The 21,192-nt window shown below is 33.4% G+C and overlaps 1 protein-coding gene across 1 annotated transcript; it reads left to right on the top strand.

Annotated features, from left to right (window-relative positions):
* Positions 1 to 2,056: 2,056 nt before the first annotated feature.
* On the top strand, positions 2,057 to 19,915 carry LOC111643606 (uncharacterized). The gene is made up of 5 exons (XM_089590659.1): positions 2,057 to 2,166; positions 2,291 to 2,362; positions 2,760 to 2,899; positions 12,871 to 13,022; positions 19,847 to 19,915. Exons 1-5 carry the CDS (start codon positions 2,057 to 2,059, stop codon positions 19,913 to 19,915), a joined length of 543 nt encoding a protein of 180 aa, XP_089446785.1.
* Positions 19,916 to 21,192: the final 1,277 nt, after the last annotated feature.

Genomic DNA, 21,192 nt, shown 5'->3' with positions numbered 1-21,192 from the left:
TTGATCGCGATACTTCGGTACAGCCCGATATCACTCGATGCAGCTCTTTGATTGGTCAGTTATTCTGAACTAAGTATTCCATCGAATATCACTGGAACTAACCAATTAGAGCGCTATTTTCGAGATTTATAGAACAGTATCAGGCTGTATCGAAATATCGCGATCAGATCCCCCAACAGGGGATCAATCGGTGAATTCGATAAATCGGAAAGTGTATTGGTCTTGTTACGTTATTTACTTTTTAAATATGGGATAAAAGGTTAAGTTGACGCCACGTTACTTTGATTTATCTCGTCGAAGTCGACGATTATCGGATTCCCCGATTGAACCACTGAGTTTCTGAGTGTATTGTGACCGGTCACCGGTTGCGATCAACTCTCAAAAAGCCATTAATATCGATTCCTGGCGAGCGCGCTACAATTAACTAAACTAGTGGAGCCCGTAAGGTAAGACGCATACCTACACCGAATGCCCTAAAACTAGTAAGAAATAGATCGCACACTTTAACATTTTTTTTTTCTGTTACGTGTCTTAACAATCAAATCAAGTTTAAATTGAGCCCGAGTTTTAAGATAATGCATGCCTAGTGGTAAGATACTTTTGAACAAATATTTAATATTACACCCGAATGGCCCCAGTCAAATCCTTTTGCTGGTGTTGAAGTATTTTTTGCACGTCTACACACCCTTTTCACAGCAACGATGGGACATGTGGCGTAAAATCACCAAATTTAAGATTTTGTTTTTTATGAAACGTCGTAAATATAATATTTGACCCGATGCCAATTATATTTACGACATGGCTCAAGTTACACGCTCAGCCCTGACACTAGTTTTATACTAGTGTCTACCACTGTAAACGCAGCCTACGTCCCCGCGCACGGCGTGTCGAAAAAATTTTTTCGTATATTTATTAAAGTGGAAGTTCAAAGGAAGTTGTGAGTGTAACAGGATTGAACAAAATATTAAAGTAAATAAAATAATAAACCAACTATAGCAGTTTTACCTTATAGTAAAGGTGGCTAAAGCAGGGCTACATAGGTGACAGAGAGCTCTTGAGAAAAAGAACTGAAATAAAAATTTTTCTGAATTAAATGGCAAACAAACTGAAATAGATTATACGAATACTAAGGGGGACTAGGGAGGGCCAAAGAAGTATTATAAAAATGGGTGGGGTATAATCGGAGAATACAGGTGGGTATTATGAAAATGAAGGGGGCTAAGTGTTATTATAAAAATGAGGGTGGACACGAGATATCATCAAAATGAGAGGGGAGGAGGAGGGGTTCTTCAAGAAGTTTTGACCCAATAAAATGATAGACTAACTGAAAGAATTTTAATCTATATTGAGGGGAAGCTGAGAGGGCTTTGCACTAAAAAGCAAAAAAATGGCCAGTAAAGCTTGGCTGCACGGCTACTGTAGCTTGTCAACCCAAGCAGCTACTTTCAGGCAAGGTTTTCCTGCGAGCTAAGCAGAATCTGCTTGGCAACCAAGGCAAATGTGACCGGCCACTAACTGAGCACTGTGTACTGCGGCACATAGGCGTCGGCCAAGCACATTCTGCTTGGCTCCCAGGCTAACCTAGCCTGAAAGTAGCTACTTGGTTCGACAGGCTACAGTAGCTGTGCAGCCAAACTATACTGGCCGTTTTTTTTTTTTCAGTGTTAAACAATAAGGAGGCTGGCAAAGGGTTGAAGATGGGGTTAACGAAAAATTCAACCTAATCAAAATAATGAACACGTTAAGGTTATTATGGGGAAAAATAAATTTCTTACGGCAGTTTAAAAAAAAATTACAAGGTGTTGGTTTTCATGATGTTAACAACAGATTAAAACTTCAGGAACCGTAACGTCATAATAGCAAACTTAGGATCTTATAAACAGAAATTCGTCACTCTTAAAGTTCAAGTTAGTAATATTAATTGTAATGAAATTGAAATTGTAATAAAAAATTGGAAAAAAGTCTCAAGACCACGTAAAGTACAAAAAATACAATTGATTGTAGTCAATAAGAACCACAACAGCAAAAAAATAACAGTAATATTAATAAAAATATCATGAAAAACAAAAGATTCCTAATCGTTGATATTTTTATTTTTGTTTCAGTTACTTGTGGAGTTGGAGTAGATTTTGCTTTTTATGGACACCAACTTGGTTTTTACGTTTTGTAAGACATAAGCTCAATACACTTTTTTATGTTAATATTTTTTAAAGTATCATAAATGCACATCAAATAAAACTTTGTGGCTTTTTACGTGTGCTTTACTTATGTTAGAACTTCTCATTTCTAGGTTTTTTTCAGCAATAATTTTTCTTCTAGAAATCGAATGGATAATAACTTTTCTTATTAAAATTTGTCAAAGGTGAGATAATCTTGATTTTTATAGAAATTATAGGTTATATTTTAAATATTACGAAAGTTAGATTTTTTAAACCTTTTTTACCTAAATTTGTTAATAGAACTTTTGTTAAAACATTATGCTACACAATTTTAAAAAAATACTTATTTTAAATTGACTTGTCTTTTATTTATTACTAAGTAGATGCTAGTAAAATTATTTAACTACTGACAATTAAAGTTACTTTTATTTGATTTAACTTATACTAAAAATAAATAAATTTGTCTGTTATTATTAAAGATGTAGCTTAATGTTTTTTTTTTTCTAAAAAAAAAAAGTTTTACAAAAAAATTTTAGTAGAATGTATTATGAAAATTCTTTTATACGAATTGTTGGAAAAAAATTATTATTGTTTTCATAGGGATGATGAAAACCTCGAAATTCGCTGCTGGTCTTCAACACTTGTGACCAGAAGTGGCTGGCGCAGAGTATTATTTTATCTTCCAATAGCTTGTCTTCTGGCTTGGGAATCCTACGAGCTCTGGCTTGCATTTTTTGACGGTACGAGACTACGATTAATAAAATATTGTTTTAAATTCACTATGGCTTTCTGTTGGAAACTTATTATTTGCGGTTATTAAGTTATTAGGGCAGTACAAACGTACTTATATGTATTGCAACGCCAATCAACGTCTTGAAATTTTTGTAACAACGCAAAATGATAATGGACGAAAGATAATGACTTAAAACTTTTTTTTACCAGATTTGAAAAATGCTTTTAGTTACCAAAAAGAGTGTTGACACTTTAAGTCAATCGAATTATTGACTATCATACGGGGAGCAACTGCCACAAATTTTGCCATGGTTGATAGTAAAGAAAGGGAAAACTAAATAAACAGCAAGAACAAATTTCTTAACTTATGGAACGAAATTGACTTTATTTGTTTTTGTTTTACCTTTCGAAAGATCTCGAATAATATCGTTGCCTGGCCTCTCGCAAAACACACTCCTATTATCTCTTCTTATAGTAAATTTACGAAATACCTGCGCTGTGTTACTAATCTTGCTCGCAGATGTTAAGGTGAGACGAAGGCCCCGATTTGACGAAGAAAAAACGATGTATTTGTCGGTGCCTGCAAAAGGCTGCTCGTTGCTGATGAAGTCCACGGCAATTGATAAGTTGTGGTCTTGTCGCTCTCTCGAATCTCCAAGTTTGAAGAAGAGTTGACTCCGTGGCTTCCCAGTTGCTTGCTCCGACCGAACAGAACATAAAACCGAACTCGAATACGCCTCGCACCATCAACTATCTCAAGAAATTTTCCCCCACGCATAAGGAAAAACGAGCTATCCTTGTCTAGTTAATACCTAACAACACACAGACTCACACGGAGAGAGCATACCTACTACTCAAATTACAAATTTACTCTCTACTCTTACAGCTCTCTCTCTCTCTCTTTCTCATACATCCAAACAAAGAGGTACGACTTTAATCGTTTTTAGGTTACATAAAAGATTTCTTAAACTGTAACAATAGAGTTTTATAAGACCTAATATTTATAAAAAACCTTTTTCATGACAACGTAATTAAATACACTGTATTATTTCTAAACGTCTATTGATAACATTTTCAGTAAAAACTTTATTTTTTGGAGCAAAACTTCAACTAGGTGCACATATACCGTACTAACCATTTCTTATGGGCTTTTTTTATAAAAACGTACTTACCTTGAGAAAATGCACACTGTACCGTCAAACGTTTTATTTTCTTATTCTTCTTATTTTCATGTTGTATTTAAAAATGAATCCCGAATTGTCAAAGTAACGATCAGTTGATTCATTTTGTTTGAAATTTCTTCTTCTGTAAATCTTACTCTTACTAATATATAAAGCAAAGTCACTAAAACCGTTGTAATTGCTAACTGCAAAAACTACTGAACCGATTTTGCTGAAATTTTTCACACTGATTCATGATACTTCCTAGATGGTTTTCGTATGGTTTTTATCTTGGAAAATTTAATAACAATAGCAATAAATACGCTCAAAGTTTTGCAAAAATACGCCAGCTTTTCACTTTAGTTCAGTAAAATCCGCTAGGTGGCGTTGACATAAAATCGAGGCTACCTGCAACAGAATTAAATGAGTGTGGTTATAATAAGCTGGAGCGTCTCGATAGTGATGCAGTCGTGCTTCGGCAGTTCAACGAGCTGTATAGAGAATGCTGATGATAGTCTTGCAGCTGGGTATCCCGGTTACGAACGACACTCTTCTGTAAGGGGGAAGGGACCTAAGTGTCCATTCACCCTGAATCTCGAAGAGTGCGATCAAAAATAATTCATTCCAACCGATAACGTCTCTGGCATAATACCAGGAGACATATCTAGCCAGAGCACAATCTGCACCAACTCTTCAGAGTTTTGTGGCAGTCCCACGATCCCGCCTGGTGCAGTTAGAGAATTTTTGGCTACAAATGAAAGCCAGGGAGAACAGCTCAGAGGGGCACGGGCAAGCCACAACGGCTACCTTCTTGGTCGTCGCGTCCCCAACGCGCTTACCCACATGTTCCCGTCTAACGATAAGCGGTTGGTTATCTGGGGAACGACCCCAAGACGAGAAATTCTTTGGTCAGCGGTGCACCTTCCTCCATCACAATCTCCGTACATAGAGACTCCCAGGGTAAGAATCAAGCTACCCATAGCCAGCTCTTCATCATCAGAAATAATAATAAGGAATGGCCTGGAAGTTTCACTACTGGTGCTTTTTAGGGCCATTATAAATATTTACGTTCCCTACTTAACCATCAATTTCATCGGTTCTTTTTAGGGGCCACCTAAGTGTAAACTACCTTGCCAACAAATACATTTTTACTACCATTTCCGGAAGCGATTCGTCGACTAAAAGACTATATAAACTAAAGACGGGCACTATTAAACCAAGTCAGCCATTTACTAGCAGACGTCCCCTGTGGAGTTGTTCTTCGCAAGGCTGGAAAACCTGGTGACCGACGACCCTATATTACCCTCTCGACTCTAAGCATCTAACCAGGGATCACTGATGCTCTTCAAGGTCTGCGCTGGGCAAACCTATAACAACTATGAAGGAAAAAAAACTTAAGCCAACGGGATAGCTTCCACTGGACAAGTATCACTAACCAATCTCCCCATCTAAGATCACCAAAACAACTGAATCTGCAAATAAAAAAGATGCTTTAGACACCATCGTCTTCGACGTTATACCGGGAGACGTTGAGAAAGAGCACTACAACTAGCCCTAAAGCTTCGGACTTTGTAATTTTTCTCCCGATCAGTCTGAGTTTTCAACAGCAGGCTAGAGAAGATCACCCTGAGGAATCCAGGCAGTCACAATTGCTGTTAACTGCAGTCAAGAAAGAGTTAACTTAAGAAGCTCACCGATCTTTTTTAGAGCCATCGGACGTTGAACTAAATTGCCAACAAATATATTAGAACTTAACAAAGTTGACAGAAAACAGCTTTTAGGGGTCTCAAAAATTTTAAGCATGCCAAAAGTCGCAAGAGGGTGAATTGGAAGAAAAAATTCAAATGTATCTAATGAATACAGTTTTAGGCGTTAAGAAACTGACGCAGAAAATTTATCGAGATTGAAACAGCAGCGTCAAAATCGACAAATAAAGAGTCCATAACGTGAGAGATCAGCTTTTCATTGTACCCTCACAGCAATCTCTGAAATCTTTAAAGATCCTACTTCAGATTTTTAAGGAGGCTTGGACGATTTTAAATTAAATGCTGGCTAGGTCTGAAATTCAGAGATTATATAGATAAAGTTTGCTAGATTTTTTTAGGAAAACAAAATAGGTAGGTCAACACATTTATTTTCGAGAAAATCGCTTGTGAAAATTCGTCAGTTTAACACGTAACCTTACGGAACCCGAAATTCAATAGACTACCGTACCGCAATAAAAAGCTGTGGGCCCACACATTAAATTGGTACATGTACTTGAAAGTATAAAGAATCTATTGTTTAAAAAAAAGAATAGGATCAACACGTTAAATTTTGAGAAAATAGCGAGGAAAACATCGAACATGAGAATTGTTTTGTTCAGTTACTGTGAGTGCGCATGCGCCATAAAAGTTGCAACAGTGCATCAATAAGATGGCGCGCCATTTAAATAGACAGTATACATGAACGCGAGTAATGGTACGTTACGTATACTAGTAATTGAAAAATAATTAATGAAAACTGAAAATAAAATGATATAGATATTAAATAATAACTAATCAAATATAATTAACTTTGTTAGAATCATTTATTTACTGTTCTACAGCATTTGTAACAAACAATATGTACACTATTTTCTCTTGTGTAGCTGATCAAAAATATTCTGGACGATTCTTTTGTTGGTGGTAACTCGTGGTTTATTGTTCATATTTTCCCCTAGTAGGAATGTCAAACCATCTAATCCTCCTGTTTCAATTACTTTGAGGAGCATTGTTTGATCAATACCAGCCTTAGAATTTTTGTTTTCATAGCTGGTTTTATGTTCGTTAAATCAGTCATTGAGTTCTTATTGTCTTTGATTTTTTGTAATCTAGCTTTAGTATTTAATATAAATTCAATACTTTTTGTATTTTTAACAATTTCAGATGTGTCAATACAAATCTTATGAATAAGTTTTTGTAAAACTAAAACATCATTTAACGCATTATGTGCGCTCATAACATCACTTTTATCCAAAAAGTCATTGGCTAAATCGACTTGTTTAAATGATCCTTTTTTTGTCTTACGCTCAGTCAATATACTTTTAAATAAAGGCAAAGTATCACAGACTCCTTTCACAGATAGTAATAATTCCTTCAAAAGATTTAAGGATTTTGCTAAAGCAAGTATTCTTGGTACATCAAATTTATCTCCATTGTGAGCTACCAAGATGCATGGTTTTTTTTTCAGTTTCAGAAAGTATAGAAAACTAATAAAAGCTTCCCTAGGTGAAGTTGTTATCACAGCAAACCCATCGACAAACATTTGATCATTACGAATCTGTATCCGAGTAACTTCAGAAGCTTTAACTGACATGGATTTTCTTGGCATAACGTAAATATTGAATGAACTGTTGCCACTGGTTGCTGCAATCTAAAGTAAATAGCAACATTGTCAAATATTGATTTGAAATAAACGTTATTTCAGGGAAAAAAAAATAACCTGAACTATTTCATCAGTCATAGCTTAACCAGTTGTTTCAATGTCGAATACGACAACCTCACAATTGGTCTTATCAACGATATCTGAAAGAAATAAAGTACAAAAAGTGCAATGCAACGTGCATATAAAAAAAAAAAATTTAAATACCAGTAAGTGGAACTTCGTCTATTAAATCCGATGTATTCAAATATCCACAACCAGATTGGTATGAAACACCTTCGCGATTTTCTTTTTGGCAATTTCTTGATGTTCTTTCTTTCTTTAAAACAAGACGTCTCCTTTTAAAAGAAATTGTTTTTTTCTTCTCGACTTCATAAGTCAGAGTATCTTCTTTTCTTTTACGAAACTTCTTTGTATAATTACCGGGAGATAAATTCAATTTTTCATTGAGTTTTACAATAAAAGTAACTCCAAGATTTTTTTGCGACACAGCTATTGCTACGCGAAAACAATGCGATTCCGACCCGCCGTAAAATAAAGATTTCGAATGTTTTGTTATGACCGTGTTATTAAAAGACTCGTTTACCTGACTAGATGCGCACGGTGCTATTTGTTGAGCATTATTTACATACGGTTCAACTATTTTTTCCAATCGTTCTCTTAAATTCAGATCTGATAAGCATTTGCCATCTTTAAAATACTTATATACGTGCGTACCTTCCTCTTGAATAGTACAATATGAACCACACCTTTGGTGTTCTCCGAAAGCATGTGGAATAATATTTTCTAAAGCAATTTTCACATTCAGCTCATCTCCTTTATTTTGTTTAATTGCTATAGTAAAAGTTTTCGAAAAATATTCTCTGAGTGACGCATTTAATTTCATTTCATACAATTTAGAATTAAAAGTTTTTGCAACATGGTTCAAGTCAGACCATTTTGTAATTGTGTAAGGTGACAGCCACCTCAGAGCTGCAATGGCAGATGAGTCATCATCACCGATTAGTGTCGTGATTTGGCATCGTTTTTTGACTAGATCTTCATTCTTCAATACTAGCTCTACAACCATATCTGCCTCCATTGCTTTCGAAGAAGCATTGTGATTCTTCTTGCAATCATGACTTTTGGACTCATTTACTTTACACTGTTTACAGTATATATTGCGACAAGTAAAAGCTATAACTTTTTTATTAAAAAATCCAATTAACGACGAGTGACCTGCATAGTTATGTTATTGTTTAATAAATCAGTACTTGAAAGCACGAGAATTTTAAAAAAAGTTTGCTTTCATACCACTAAAACTATTATTTTGGCGGGATCTTTTTGTCCATGCAGCATCGTAGGAAGCAGTTAATTTCGTGATTACTTCATTTTCATCTTTAACTGTCAAACCACTACGAAGGGAAAAAAATGATGAATGATGGGCAGGTACAGGATTAATAACAAGTACAAAATCAACATTATACACAAAGTTATGTTTTTGTATACTATCATATATTATACATCAAAATATAGTAAACGGAGTTTTGCAAATAATTTTCTTGTAAATAGTGTAAAAAGTATTTAAAAAATCATATTGATAAGTATTCAATAAATATGAAAAAAATAATTTGTGTATAAATAGAAATGTACAAAATTAATCACATATAATAACAGTGATCGAAGATTTTGCATAAAATGTTAGTGTAAATATTGTATGAATAATGTGTAATAAATTTAGTTTGTAAATAAAATAATAAGTCGATTATTTACAAGTGTAAGGATGTACAAAATTCTCACTGGAATGACGAAGCTCAACGATTGTTTTAGTACGAGAGGACTTACTTATTACTTTTGTGTGCAATGGTTGCCAATTTTTCATCTTCTAGGGCTGCAACGGTTGACTCCTTTGCTAAAGATTCAATTTTTTTACCTACGTATCTTTCACTACGTTTCAAGGATTTAGCATCATGAGTGTGACAATTCAAGGCTGATAAATAAGAGTTGATCTTCGTTGCACCAAGACCTGCATCAAGCATTCCTATAAATTTAAATACGCTGTTAAAAAATAGTGAATTTCAATATTGAGTATTGCATCTAACGTTGTATGCTCACCAATGGCTGATTTTAAGTTAGTATCATAGTGACCATGGTTTGATCTCTTTCCAGTGTCTACTTCCACAATAATATCACAAAAATGGCATTTTATGTACCATTTGCTGACTATTCCTTGGAACTTTTCATGCTGCAAATGTCGAAGGGACAACGGCTTGTCACAAGACTTACACCATAAATTTTCTGCCACTGTCTTCTTTTCAATAATTACTCGACCTTCTAAGAGTGTTTTCGACTGTTCATCAGAAACCTGTATACAAAAACACGAATTTAACAAGTTTTTATTTTGTAATTAAAATGTTAAATCGAAAAATATTTTGCATTTTCCAATGTTTACAAATTGTACAATAACCTCACTTTTCGAATGTATACGCCTTCCCTGTTTCCCGGCTGTATTTACCAATAGTTTTGCTATGTTCTCTTTTTCTTTTCTTTTAATGAACTTTCCTTTCTTCTTACCCACAACTCCATGTTCTCTCTGAGACATTTTCACTTAATATGTGCTGACAAAAATATACGAGGACGACGACAGATCGGACAGGTTTCAGTCCAACACAAGTGTAGATATAACAGCAGAATAGACAAGAGTGCGGTGTTGCCAGTTTAACAGTGGCAGGGCCGTCAACTGTATACACGGTACCTCGGGAAAACTAATAAATTTTTTAATATCGATTTTTCCAATGACTTTTCCGCGTATTATTGCTATTTTGTTCACACATGTGTATAATCAAAATGATAAAAAAAAAAATATTACAAAGAATCATTTGTATGACAAGTACCCCACAGGGGCCCCTCAATAGATACGACACCAAACGCCCAAGCCTCCTTAAATAAGTAGAAAATGTATTTGTGTTTTTGTGGCAATAAAAATGTAGGGTTTAAGGTATAGAACTTTGTTGCTCTGGTAATAAAGTTGTGAGATATGAGAAAAAAAATTTTTTTTTAATATAAATTTTTTAAGGGTTTAAAATCTTAACAGCTTAAAAAAATAGCCCTTTTCGTGAACTACACGGGAGAAACTGTAAATCAACGGCTTGTTATGGCCACCGATTATTTTATGGCATAAAGAACGCACGGTACTTTTCAGCATAATTATTTTTTTGAATTTTTACACCTTATTATTTGACCAAATAAACTAGATGGATTCCGAAAAAACATTTTTTTAATAAGAAGATTTTTGTTCTGAGATGTGTCAGGAATATGTGTAAAATTTCTAAGTGAAAAGGTTTCACATTACATGTCAACACACTACGGTGTTCCATTTAGTAAGTCTCGGGCAAAGCCGAGATGGGGGGCTGCTACTATAAATATAAATATGCTTTTTTAAACGATGTTGTGTACAAAGGTGGTGCAATTATCGTTGGAATAAGTATACCGACGTTAGTTGGGTGCGGTTTCAATTAATATTTTGGTATTTAACAACTAAACAATTGTATACCATACTAGCGGCCCCTCGTCTCGGCTTCGCCCAAAACTTACTAAATGGAACACCGTAGTGTGGTGACATGCAACGTGAAACATTTTCAGTTAGAAATTTTACATATATCCCTGACACTTCTCAGAGCAAAAATCTTCTTTCTTTCTTATTTAAAGTTGTGTACACCACACGTGCGGAAGGGTTATGAAACTGATACGTGTACGTCAATCGTATTCCCCTCGCTTTAGTATCGTAATGTTATATTTTAGATTTTTAATTTTTTGTACCTATCAGAAAACTAGATGAAGCCTGCATAGTCAATTATAAATCGGATAAAGTTTTTGTATAGAGTAAGTAGAGTGTTTGGATGGGCAGCCCACCAAGTACCTCATAGATATTTAATTATATTTATGTCAGCCTATATCTTCTGTGCACATAAACTGAATTGTGACACAAGTGTTTTATGCCACCCTATTGGCTATGTCAATTTTATGGAGCCAACTGATTTATTGAGTAATAATAATTAAGAGAACTGAAACGCAAGTACAATATAAACGCTAGAAAGCTAACACAATGATTCAGAAAAAACAAACTTCTAAATTTAAATGCAATGGTTTAACAGCTAAATATAAAATTGATTTGTTATGAAAAATGAAATTTAATTGTTAACAGAATTTACTTCAATTAAGCGGAGGATATAGTAGGCTAGAGTTCCAAAAATAAATAAAAAACACGATTTATGAGTCCTTGATGAAGATATAATTTACAGCTTAATTTGTCAATACATGGACGAAATTTTGAACGTACATATTGATTTTCTTTTAACGATCTAGCAACGATCTACAACGATTGTACATGTAATTAAGTTAGGTTGATAAATTGTTTTCAGGACCCATTTTGATCGATATCTAAATAATATTATTTGGTGATAATCGTTTTTTGAAATGCTAATCTGTTCAGAGTTATATAAGATTTCTCGCATAAATTATTTGCCTCTGTGGTTCTTGCTTCCAAATCTATTTTGTTTTAAAACGAATACAGAAAAACACAACCTATTATAAGAGCTTACATTATAGTTTATAATTTTATCATTTTGTAAATTTAAAAGTCATTCAATATAAAGTATTAAACAGACAGCTTCGATGGCTTAGTGGTTAGCGTGCTAGCCTTCTAGCCAGAAATACTCGAGGGGTTGTGGGTTTGAATCCCGTTGAAAATTATTGAAATTTTTTTCTCGGACTTTTTTTATTGGAAGAGTACCCAGGATACCAAAACACTATTTATCCGATTTTTAAAACCAAATAGTCAATTTTTCAGGCGATGTCTGGACCTCCAGAGGCTTCCTATCCGAAGGAAATTTAACACATGACCAGCTTATCGGGTAAAGTTACTTTGGTTATGAAAAGGTCAGTCAGCGAGTTTAGATGGTTAATTGGAAAATATCTTTCCATTAAATTTGATAATAGTTGAGGTATGATTGAGACAACCGCTGCGATCTGTAAATAGTACCCGGTAGGATAGATGACCAAGTCGTCTGAGGGAAACTTTGCAAGGGGCCCGCTTGAAAGACTCGCATACTTGGGAGATAGAATGATAATTACGAAAAAAGAACAAGAAAGGTAAAAATCAAGGACATAAGATACATAAAACCCTACAATCGGTGTACGTTAGTATCTTAATACAATACAGTACAATATAAGGTATTGAACAAAATTGTTAGATTCCTGACAATTTAACTAACGATAATTCTGATTTCTACTTTCAAAATACCTACTTACTTGTTAAAAAGAATAAGTCGTTTCAAAATGCATAAAAGCATAAAAGTATAGAAATACACTGTTTGAAGCACGCCTATTGTGTTTTAGTTTTTTTAATATTCAAATAAATTATTAATATTTTGTTTCAGCTGGATTACTTGTAATTTTATCAATGATTCATTGTGCACTAAACATATTAAACATTCAGATTGTGGGTCAAGCTCAACAAGCATCAAATTCAATGAGTGAAAGTCTTTTACACCCACCGCTGAGCTGCTACAATCAGTTTGATGAGATTTTGGTAAGTGAAATGATCCATAATTTTTTTTTGTTGCACGTTCTATTTAGTGATCCTTATTTTGTATTATATTCTCGATGTTTGTCGATATTATTTCATGGGTACATATAAGTTGATTCCATTTACTTTTAATAACTAATGTGTATATTCATCGCTTACGAATATAAATTTACCACCCGATAGTGAAATACAATTTTTTCGTGTCTCATTTTGTTGTTTTCTTTCTATCGTGCAATAATTCGTATTATTTTTCTTCAATCAGAGAAAAAATTACCGTAACTTCATGGTAAAATGTAAAACTAAGATTAATTTTTCAACTCCAGAAAAATTTCCCTAAAGGTACTGTAAAAATTATAGTGAAGATATATTGATCACAACTTTAGCGTTGCTTTTACAGTAAAAATTCATTTTTTTTTCTCTGTGTATTTATTTTAATATTATCATGGGATTAGTTGGTTCTCTGACAATTAAAATTTACCCTATATTTTATCAAGTTTTAAAACATCATATATTACTGTACAAAATGCATATGAATTCTGTTTTCTACTGCCTATTTGGATACTCGTATATTTTTTCTATAAAATTTGTAAGAGAAATCATGATAAGATCCACTAATGTGTAAATAAATATATATAAAAACAAAAGATGAATAATCTATAGCGTTGTTTTTATTATTAGGAATGATATTGTGATAAAATTTAATACTTAAAAAATCTAAAAAAATGATTTATTCTTGAAGAACTTGATAAAAAACGTTATTTTAATAAATTTTCTGGTGGTACTATATGCTTTACTTATAGTTGGACGCTAATGTCAACATTTAAATTTTGTTGATGTGGTTGAATTCCACAATGAGCTCTTTAACTCATAATTCTTAGAAACGGCAAATTTCAATTCTTATAGAAGACATGATTCAATCTCGTTAATTTACTGTAAAAAAAAAAATCCACTCTATCGTTAAGAAAAAAAATTAATAATTATTTTGATTAAAGTTTAAAATATATAAGAATTTAAATTCAAATATCGAAATATCAAGGATTCTAAAGTGGCCCACCAGAAATCGACCTTTTGAATTCCCTATGATTTTCTGACGATTTTTGAAGATTCATGTGTTATAAAAAATATCCCAAAATATTTATGAAAAATTGATTTTTGCAAAAGTTATAAGCAATTAGTTTTTAAGACACGTTTTTGTTTAACTGGCAATTTCTTAGCAACTAATCAATGAGTATTAATGAAAATTTAATGGCATGTTTATATTTTACAGTGGAACCAAAAATCATGCAGTTTGCAGAAAAAAATTAACTTATTGATAAGTACAGTAGGCAAATTTGTTTTTTTTATTTTTAACTGAATACTTAATTACATAAGTATAAACAATATCTTACAAATATAAGTATATATAACATCTTATGAATTATGTTAATTAAGGAAACCAACTTTTTTATATTGTTTCAATTTGACAAGAATCAATAACTAAAACAAGGAGAAGCCGGAAATCTGAAGCCAAATCAATACAGATTCAGGAAGCTGTTAGACTTTTATACATATTGTATTAAGATTCAAACGTATACCTGTTGCAGGGTTTTTACATATCTTGTGTCCCTAATCTTTACCGTCTTTGTTCTTTTTTCGTTATTACCATTACATATCTCCGACGACTCGGTCATCTATCCTACCAGGTACTCTTTACAGAGCGCAGCGGTTGTCTCAAGCACACCCCAACTACTATCAAATTTAATGGAAAGATATTATGTGAACCATCTAAACTCACTGTACCGACCTTTTTATGATCAACAGTGACATTACCCGATAAGCTGGCCATGTGTTGGCTTTTCTTTTTTTTTTTTTTTTTATAGTGCTCTACGTCCGGCTCCTTTAATAAGGGCACTACTATGGACACTTAGCACTTTGGAGAAGGAAGGGAAGAGGGATGGGAGGCCTCACATTACTGGGAGGGGGATAGGGGGAAATTAGGCAATTATGCTGCGAGGAGGTCGCCTAAACCCTCCTCGAGGAGCATTGCGTGGTGAAAAAGCACATATGAAAAATCACAGAGGTACTTGCCCGATAGGTCGCACTGGCCGGGAATCGAACCACGGTCTCCCGCGTGCCAATCCACGACCTAGCCGACTGAGCCACCGCGCGCTCTTTGTTGGCTTTCCTTTGGAAAAAAATCCTCCATGTATTGGCTTTCCTTCGGAAAGGAAGGTCCAGTTATCACCAGAAATAATAACTATTTGGTTGTAAACATCGGATTAGTGGTGTTTCGGCATCCTGGGTACTCACCTCATCGGGAAAAACAGAGAAAAAAATCTATAATTTTCTATGCGATTTGAACCCATGACCCCCCGAAATATCTCCGGCTAGTAAGCTAGCACCCTCACTACTAAGCCATCGAAGCATTCTGTTAGTCTTATATATTTTGCAAACATAAGCGGTTTGGTCGATCGGATTCTTGTTTTTTATTTCTTGTTCCATAGATTATCTAGATACCAAATCGAGATACCAAAATACTATTCAACTGTATTTTTCCTTATATCTCCTAAACGCTAACAAGTAAACGGATAAATCTTTTTTCCCTTTTTTTTCCTTTACCATATACAAAAATAATTTTTTTAGTTACGTTTTCTTTATATGTTTATCAGAGTTTGGATAAATGCTCTTAAGTAATTAATTTAATCTTCTCTTTCGAATACTTCAAAATTTTTTTATCGGAAGTAAAGCATTTTTAGCTATTGTTTAATGATACAAAGATTTTGGATTGATTCTTTCTCTCAAAAAAAGAAATTTAATTGACGACTTACTTTGTTGATTTTCCACCTTTAAAAATTGTTTTTTTTGGTACCTCAAAAATTGAAAGTTAATTTACATGAGGTCAAGAAATACGTACTTTTCTTGTAAAATTGCATCAAACTATTGTGTTTTGCAGGTATGGATGTGTTTAAACTTTGTAAAAAGTAGGCAAACTCGCTCTTAGTCGTACTTAACATTTTTTACAGACATATTATTTCATCACAGATAACTAAAAACAAATAAAACATTAAATGAATATAGATTACGCTGATTTTAATATAGTTTGTTTATTATTATAAAAAAAATAAGCAGCTAAACAGAAGTATTTATCAACTGTTAATTTAGTGCTTTTGGAAAATATTTTAATGAGTTTATCAAATAAAAGTGCATACATTACAGTCATGCATTCTTATTCCTGTCAAAATTTTGGAGTTTAACAAAAAAATTTGGGTATGTGTGTGTTTAAAGTAGCATGATTTTTACAGAATTAAGATATTAACTGATTAATTTTTATCTTAGGGTTTACTTCTCCTAGCATCCTTAGTATTTTATGCCAATTTTATATGGAATAATGAAAAAATAAGATATAAAAATTATTTTATTTAGTAGCATTTGTGAGGTATGCATAAAACTGACATACTATGAAAATGTTAAAGTTAGATTTTGATTTTTGGGGTGTTTTCAATTTTGTTGAGTTAAGTATTAAGTATTCATGTAAATCTCTTTGTGCTGGCAATGTATCCCAGAATTCATAGTTTAATGAGTATATTTATATCAGATACTCAAGTCATGAGTTAATTAGTATATTTTTATGATATTATAATGAATAACAAAAAGATTTTAAAAAATGCCTTTAAATGATTGCGTTGGCAAGGTATATAAAATGTTAAAGATTAGATCTCGATTTCTAGGCTTTCGTAAATATTATTTACATTTATGTATTAAATCTAGATGGAAATAAAATAAAATAATCTTATTGTTTTCTCGCACTTGCAAAATGTTCAAGAATTCATGGTTTAATGATTATTTTTTAGGTTAGGTACTGATACTAGGATCTTTTTTGTATTTTTTTATATTTATATACTGAATAACAGAGAGAATTAAAAATAAACTGTACCTCTGAATATTTCTGTTTTCGATATATCTATCAAATTGACATGTAACTGAAATTTGAAATTAGATTTTTGCTTCACAAGCTTCTTTGACTTTCTTACATACACACAATTAAATTAAAAGTGAATGAAAAAATAAGTTTTTTCCTTGCATGGACGAAATATTAAAAAACTTGGTGTTTAGTACTAATTTTAAGGTTAGAAGTTGATTTTGAGGCTTGGGCAGTATTTAGCTTTATATTCAGATACTACAGCAAAGAAAGTTAAAAAAATTTCTTGTTCTATTTACTTCTGTTTTAAACATATTAGGTTAAAAAAAACGAAAAAAATTTTCTTACTGTGCTTATCAATAAATTAATTGTATTTCCTTAAATAATATGGTTTTTATTCTACAGTGATTAATAAACACGCCGTTCAATTTTCATTAATTTTTATTGACTAATTGCTGAAAAATAATTATTTCAACAGAAATGTGCCTTAAAAATCAGTAACCTATAACTTTTGTAAAAATTAATTTTTCACAAATAATTTGGGATGGTTCTTCTCACTAATATATAAAGCAAAGTCGCAAAAACCGTTGTAATCGCTAACCGCGAAAACTACTGAACCGATTTTGCTGAAATTTTGCATACCGATTCTTGACACTTCCTAGATGGTTTTCGTATGGTTTTTATCTTGAAAAATTTTAAAACAATAGCAATAAATACGCTCAAAGTATTGCAAAAATACGCCAGCTTTTCACTTTAGTTCAGTAGGATCCGCCAGGTGGCTTCGAAATAAAATCGAAGCTACCTGCAACAGAATGAAATAAGTGTAGTTATAATAGTTTGGAGCGTCGCACTTTTATTGGCAATCGTTGACTGGCAGTTCATCAAACTGTATTGAGATTGTAGCTAGAGTGGTGCAGTTTGGTATCCCGATTACCGATGACGCTCTTCTCCGAAGGGGAAGTATTCTGGGTCTTCACTTTCACCGGAAAACCAGGTGACGTGTTAAGCCAGATAACATCCTGCTCCAACACTTCAGAGTTATGTGGCCGTACCACAATCTGGCCTAGTCGCCTGGTACCGTCAGAGAATTTTTACTACAAATATAAGTACGGGCAGCCACAACTACCAACTTCTTAAAGGTCGTTCCAACAGCATACCTACAGAGAAGGTATTCTCCAGGCCTACTTTCCCGACTAACGATGAGAGGTTGGTCATCCGGGGAACGACCTGAAGACAGATATTTTGATCAGCGGCGTATATCTCCCTCATGTACGGTCTCCGTACACAGAGACTCCAAGGGTAAGAGTCAAGCTATCCACAGCTGGCTCTCCATCATCAAGCATAATAATAAGGAATAACTAGAAATTTCATCACTGGCCTTTTTCAGGGCCAATATAAGTATTTACGTTCATTACTTAACCTTCAATCTCATCGGTGGTTTTAAGGGCCCCCTAAGTTTAAACTATCGTGCCAACAAATACATTCTTACTAGCATTTCCGGAAACATTATCCGTCGATTAAAAGACTACGTAAAGCTGGCCACTATTGAGCCAAGTCAGTCATTCACTGGCAGACGTCACGAGCAGAGTTGTCCGTCACAAGGCTGGGAACCCCGGTGACCGACGACCCTATATTACCCCCTCGACTCTTAGCATGTAACCAGAAATCACCGATCCTCTCCAAGGTCTGCGCTGGGCGTACCTAACAGCTATGAAGGAAAAAAAAACTTAAGCCAACGAGAGTCTCCAACGGGCAAGCATCACGAACCAATCTCTACTAATCTCTCCACCTTAGATCATCAAAACAACTGAGTCTGCAAAAAAAGGTGCTTTAGACACCAACGTCTTCGACGTTATGCCAGGAGACGTTGGGAAAGAGCACTGCAATTAGCCCCAATGCTTCGGACTTTGTAATTTTTCTCCCGATCCGTCTGGGTCTTCAACAGCAGGCCAGAGGAGATCACCCTGAGGTATCCAGGCAGTCACAGTTGCTGTAAACTTTAGTCAAGAAAGAGTTTACTTAAGAAACTCACCGGTCTTTTTAAGGGCAATCGGACGTCGAACTACCTTGCCAACAAATATATTAGAACTTAACAAAGTTGACAGAAAATAGCCATTAGGGGTCACAAAAGTCGCAAGGGGATAAATTGGAAGGAAAACTTCAAATGTATCTAATGAATACAATTTTAGGCGTCAAGAAACTGACGCAGAAAATTTATCGAGATTGGAACAGCAGCCTCAAAATCGACAAATAAAGAGTCCATAACGTGAGAGATCAGCTTTTCATTTTACCCTCACAGCAATCTCTAAAATCTTTAAAGATCCTACTTCAGATTTTTAAATAAGTAGAAAATGTATTTTTTTTTTTGTGGCAATAAAAATGTAGGGTTTAAGGTCCAGAACTTTGTTGCTCTGGTAATAAAGTTGCTAGATAAGAGAAAAAAAAATTTTTTTAATGTATATTTTTGGGAGTTTAAAATCTTAACATCTTTAAAAAATAGCCCTTTTCAAAAATTACACGGGAGGAACTGATAATCAACTGCTCCTTATGTCTAAAGATTATTTTATGGCATAAGGAACGCACGATACTTTTCAGCATAATTAAATTTTTTTTAATTTTTACAGCCTATTATTTGACCAAATAAACTGTATGGATTGCGAACAAATATGTTTTTAGTAAGAAGATTTTTGTTCTGAGAAGTGTCAGGAATAAATGTAAAATTTCTAACTGGAAACGTTTCACATTACATGTCAACACATTACGGTGTTCCATTTAGTAAGTCTCGGGCGAAGCCGAGACGAGGGGCTGCTAGTCTAACATACGTCTCTTTAAAAATCATCAATAAGCAATACGAAGCTCGATAGGTTAATTTTTGGTGGTCAACCCTTAAAAGTTCAACTCTATACTATTTTATTTTATTATTTAACAGGTAACAGAAGTGTTTGAAAACTACACTTCAAGTAGAATAGATTTTGTTGAAGTTGGCAAAAATATATGACTAGAGCATCAGTCCTCGTGGATGACTGATACCGACGAGGACAGTGAACCAGAACTACCTCAAGTGTGTCAAATTGCGACAGTTTCCTAGACAAAGGTAAACTTAGACGTTAATAAAAGTTCATTCACTGTCGAAAAACATTTCCTTTTATTTCCTTTCATTTTGTCCTATTAACTTTTTTTCAATGTAGACTTTATTGGATTTTTTGCTTTAAAATGGTGAAAAAATTATGTACCAATAAATAAATTAAGTTCTCTATTTCGTAAAAAAACAATCTGAGATGGTTGTATTCAGATAAAAACAATTCTAATTTACTGTATTGAAACGAAAGCAATCCCAGCTCATTTGGTTTTAACAGAAAAATTCACAAGTAATTGCGTTCGCACGAAGACAAAGATTACTCCATTGTCAGTAAACTAACAGCTTCACTTTATCTGTAACAATTTAGAATCATACACTTTTAAATCATTTTTTTTGTGTCATAACAACATTGTAAAATAATTGTTAAAAAAAAATTCTTTATTTTAATAAACTTAAAAAAAATTTTAACAAGAAGCAAGAAAAAATTCCTGAAAGTATTCTTTATAAAACTGTCCTTCATAGAAAAATATATATAGCCTCCTCCACAAGTGTTAAGCAGGTTAACACTGACTCACGTAGTATCCGGTAGACGGGAATTTAGAAATATATAAACTTAAATTTAGAGAATATAATTTGAAAAAATAAAAATAAAAATATCACAGTTTCTTGCGTAGTGAGCTGTAACTATTGTAATACCATGTTTATTTCAATATTCTAACTCCCAGACACCGTAGCCCGACAATAATTAAACGTGGTCTTTGTTAGATACCAACTCAGATACATAAAAAAATTTAAAAGGATATTATGAGTATTCTTATTTGTCGTATAAAATAAGCTCGTAAACATAATACCCATTTTTCAAACTTGCCTCATCGCGCCATCCCTTGCCACGTAACTTGATCAATTCTGAATGCACAGAGTTGGATACTCTTATAATTTTTAGTATTATTATGTACACACTGTTTCATATTATGGATGTCTCGTAATGACCTCTCATTTATATTTCATACAATTTTTCATTGAAACATAAAAAAAATATCATATGTTAACTGTTAAAATTTTGATTTTATTTGAAACTTTTAAGCATACGTCAAAAGCCAAGTTAAAAAAAAATTAATTCTACAAAAGCTTGTTTCAACGACAAAAGGTTACTTTTAACATCAGATTAATCGTTAAGAATTTTATTTATCTTATGA

The sequence above is a fragment of the Copidosoma floridanum genome, unplaced genomic scaffold (assembly GCF_036245765.1).
Source record: "Copidosoma floridanum isolate Cflo_tuat_1 unplaced genomic scaffold, Cflo_Japanese_pri ptg000013l, whole genome shotgun sequence".
Classification (NCBI taxonomy): Eukaryota; Metazoa; Arthropoda; class Insecta; order Hymenoptera; family Encyrtidae; genus Copidosoma; species Copidosoma floridanum.
This window is presented reverse-complemented; position numbering and strand designations above follow the sequence as displayed.

What these genes read in the sequence shown, in the direction of transcription:
- LOC111643606 (XM_089590659.1), top strand. Translation starts at nt 2,057, where the DNA reads ATGAAAAACAAAAGATTCCTAATCGTTGATATTTTTATTTTTGTTTCA. An exon ending in CAACTTGGTTTTTACGTTTT is followed by an intron (nt 2,167 to 2,290) that starts GTAAGACATAAG and finishes TCTCATTTCTAG; the next exon opens with GTTTTTTTCAGCAATAATTT. An exon ending in ATCAGTTTGATGAGATTTTG is followed by an intron (nt 13,023 to 19,846) that starts GTAAGTGAAATG and finishes ATTATTTAACAG; the next exon opens with GTAACAGAAGTGTTTGAAAA.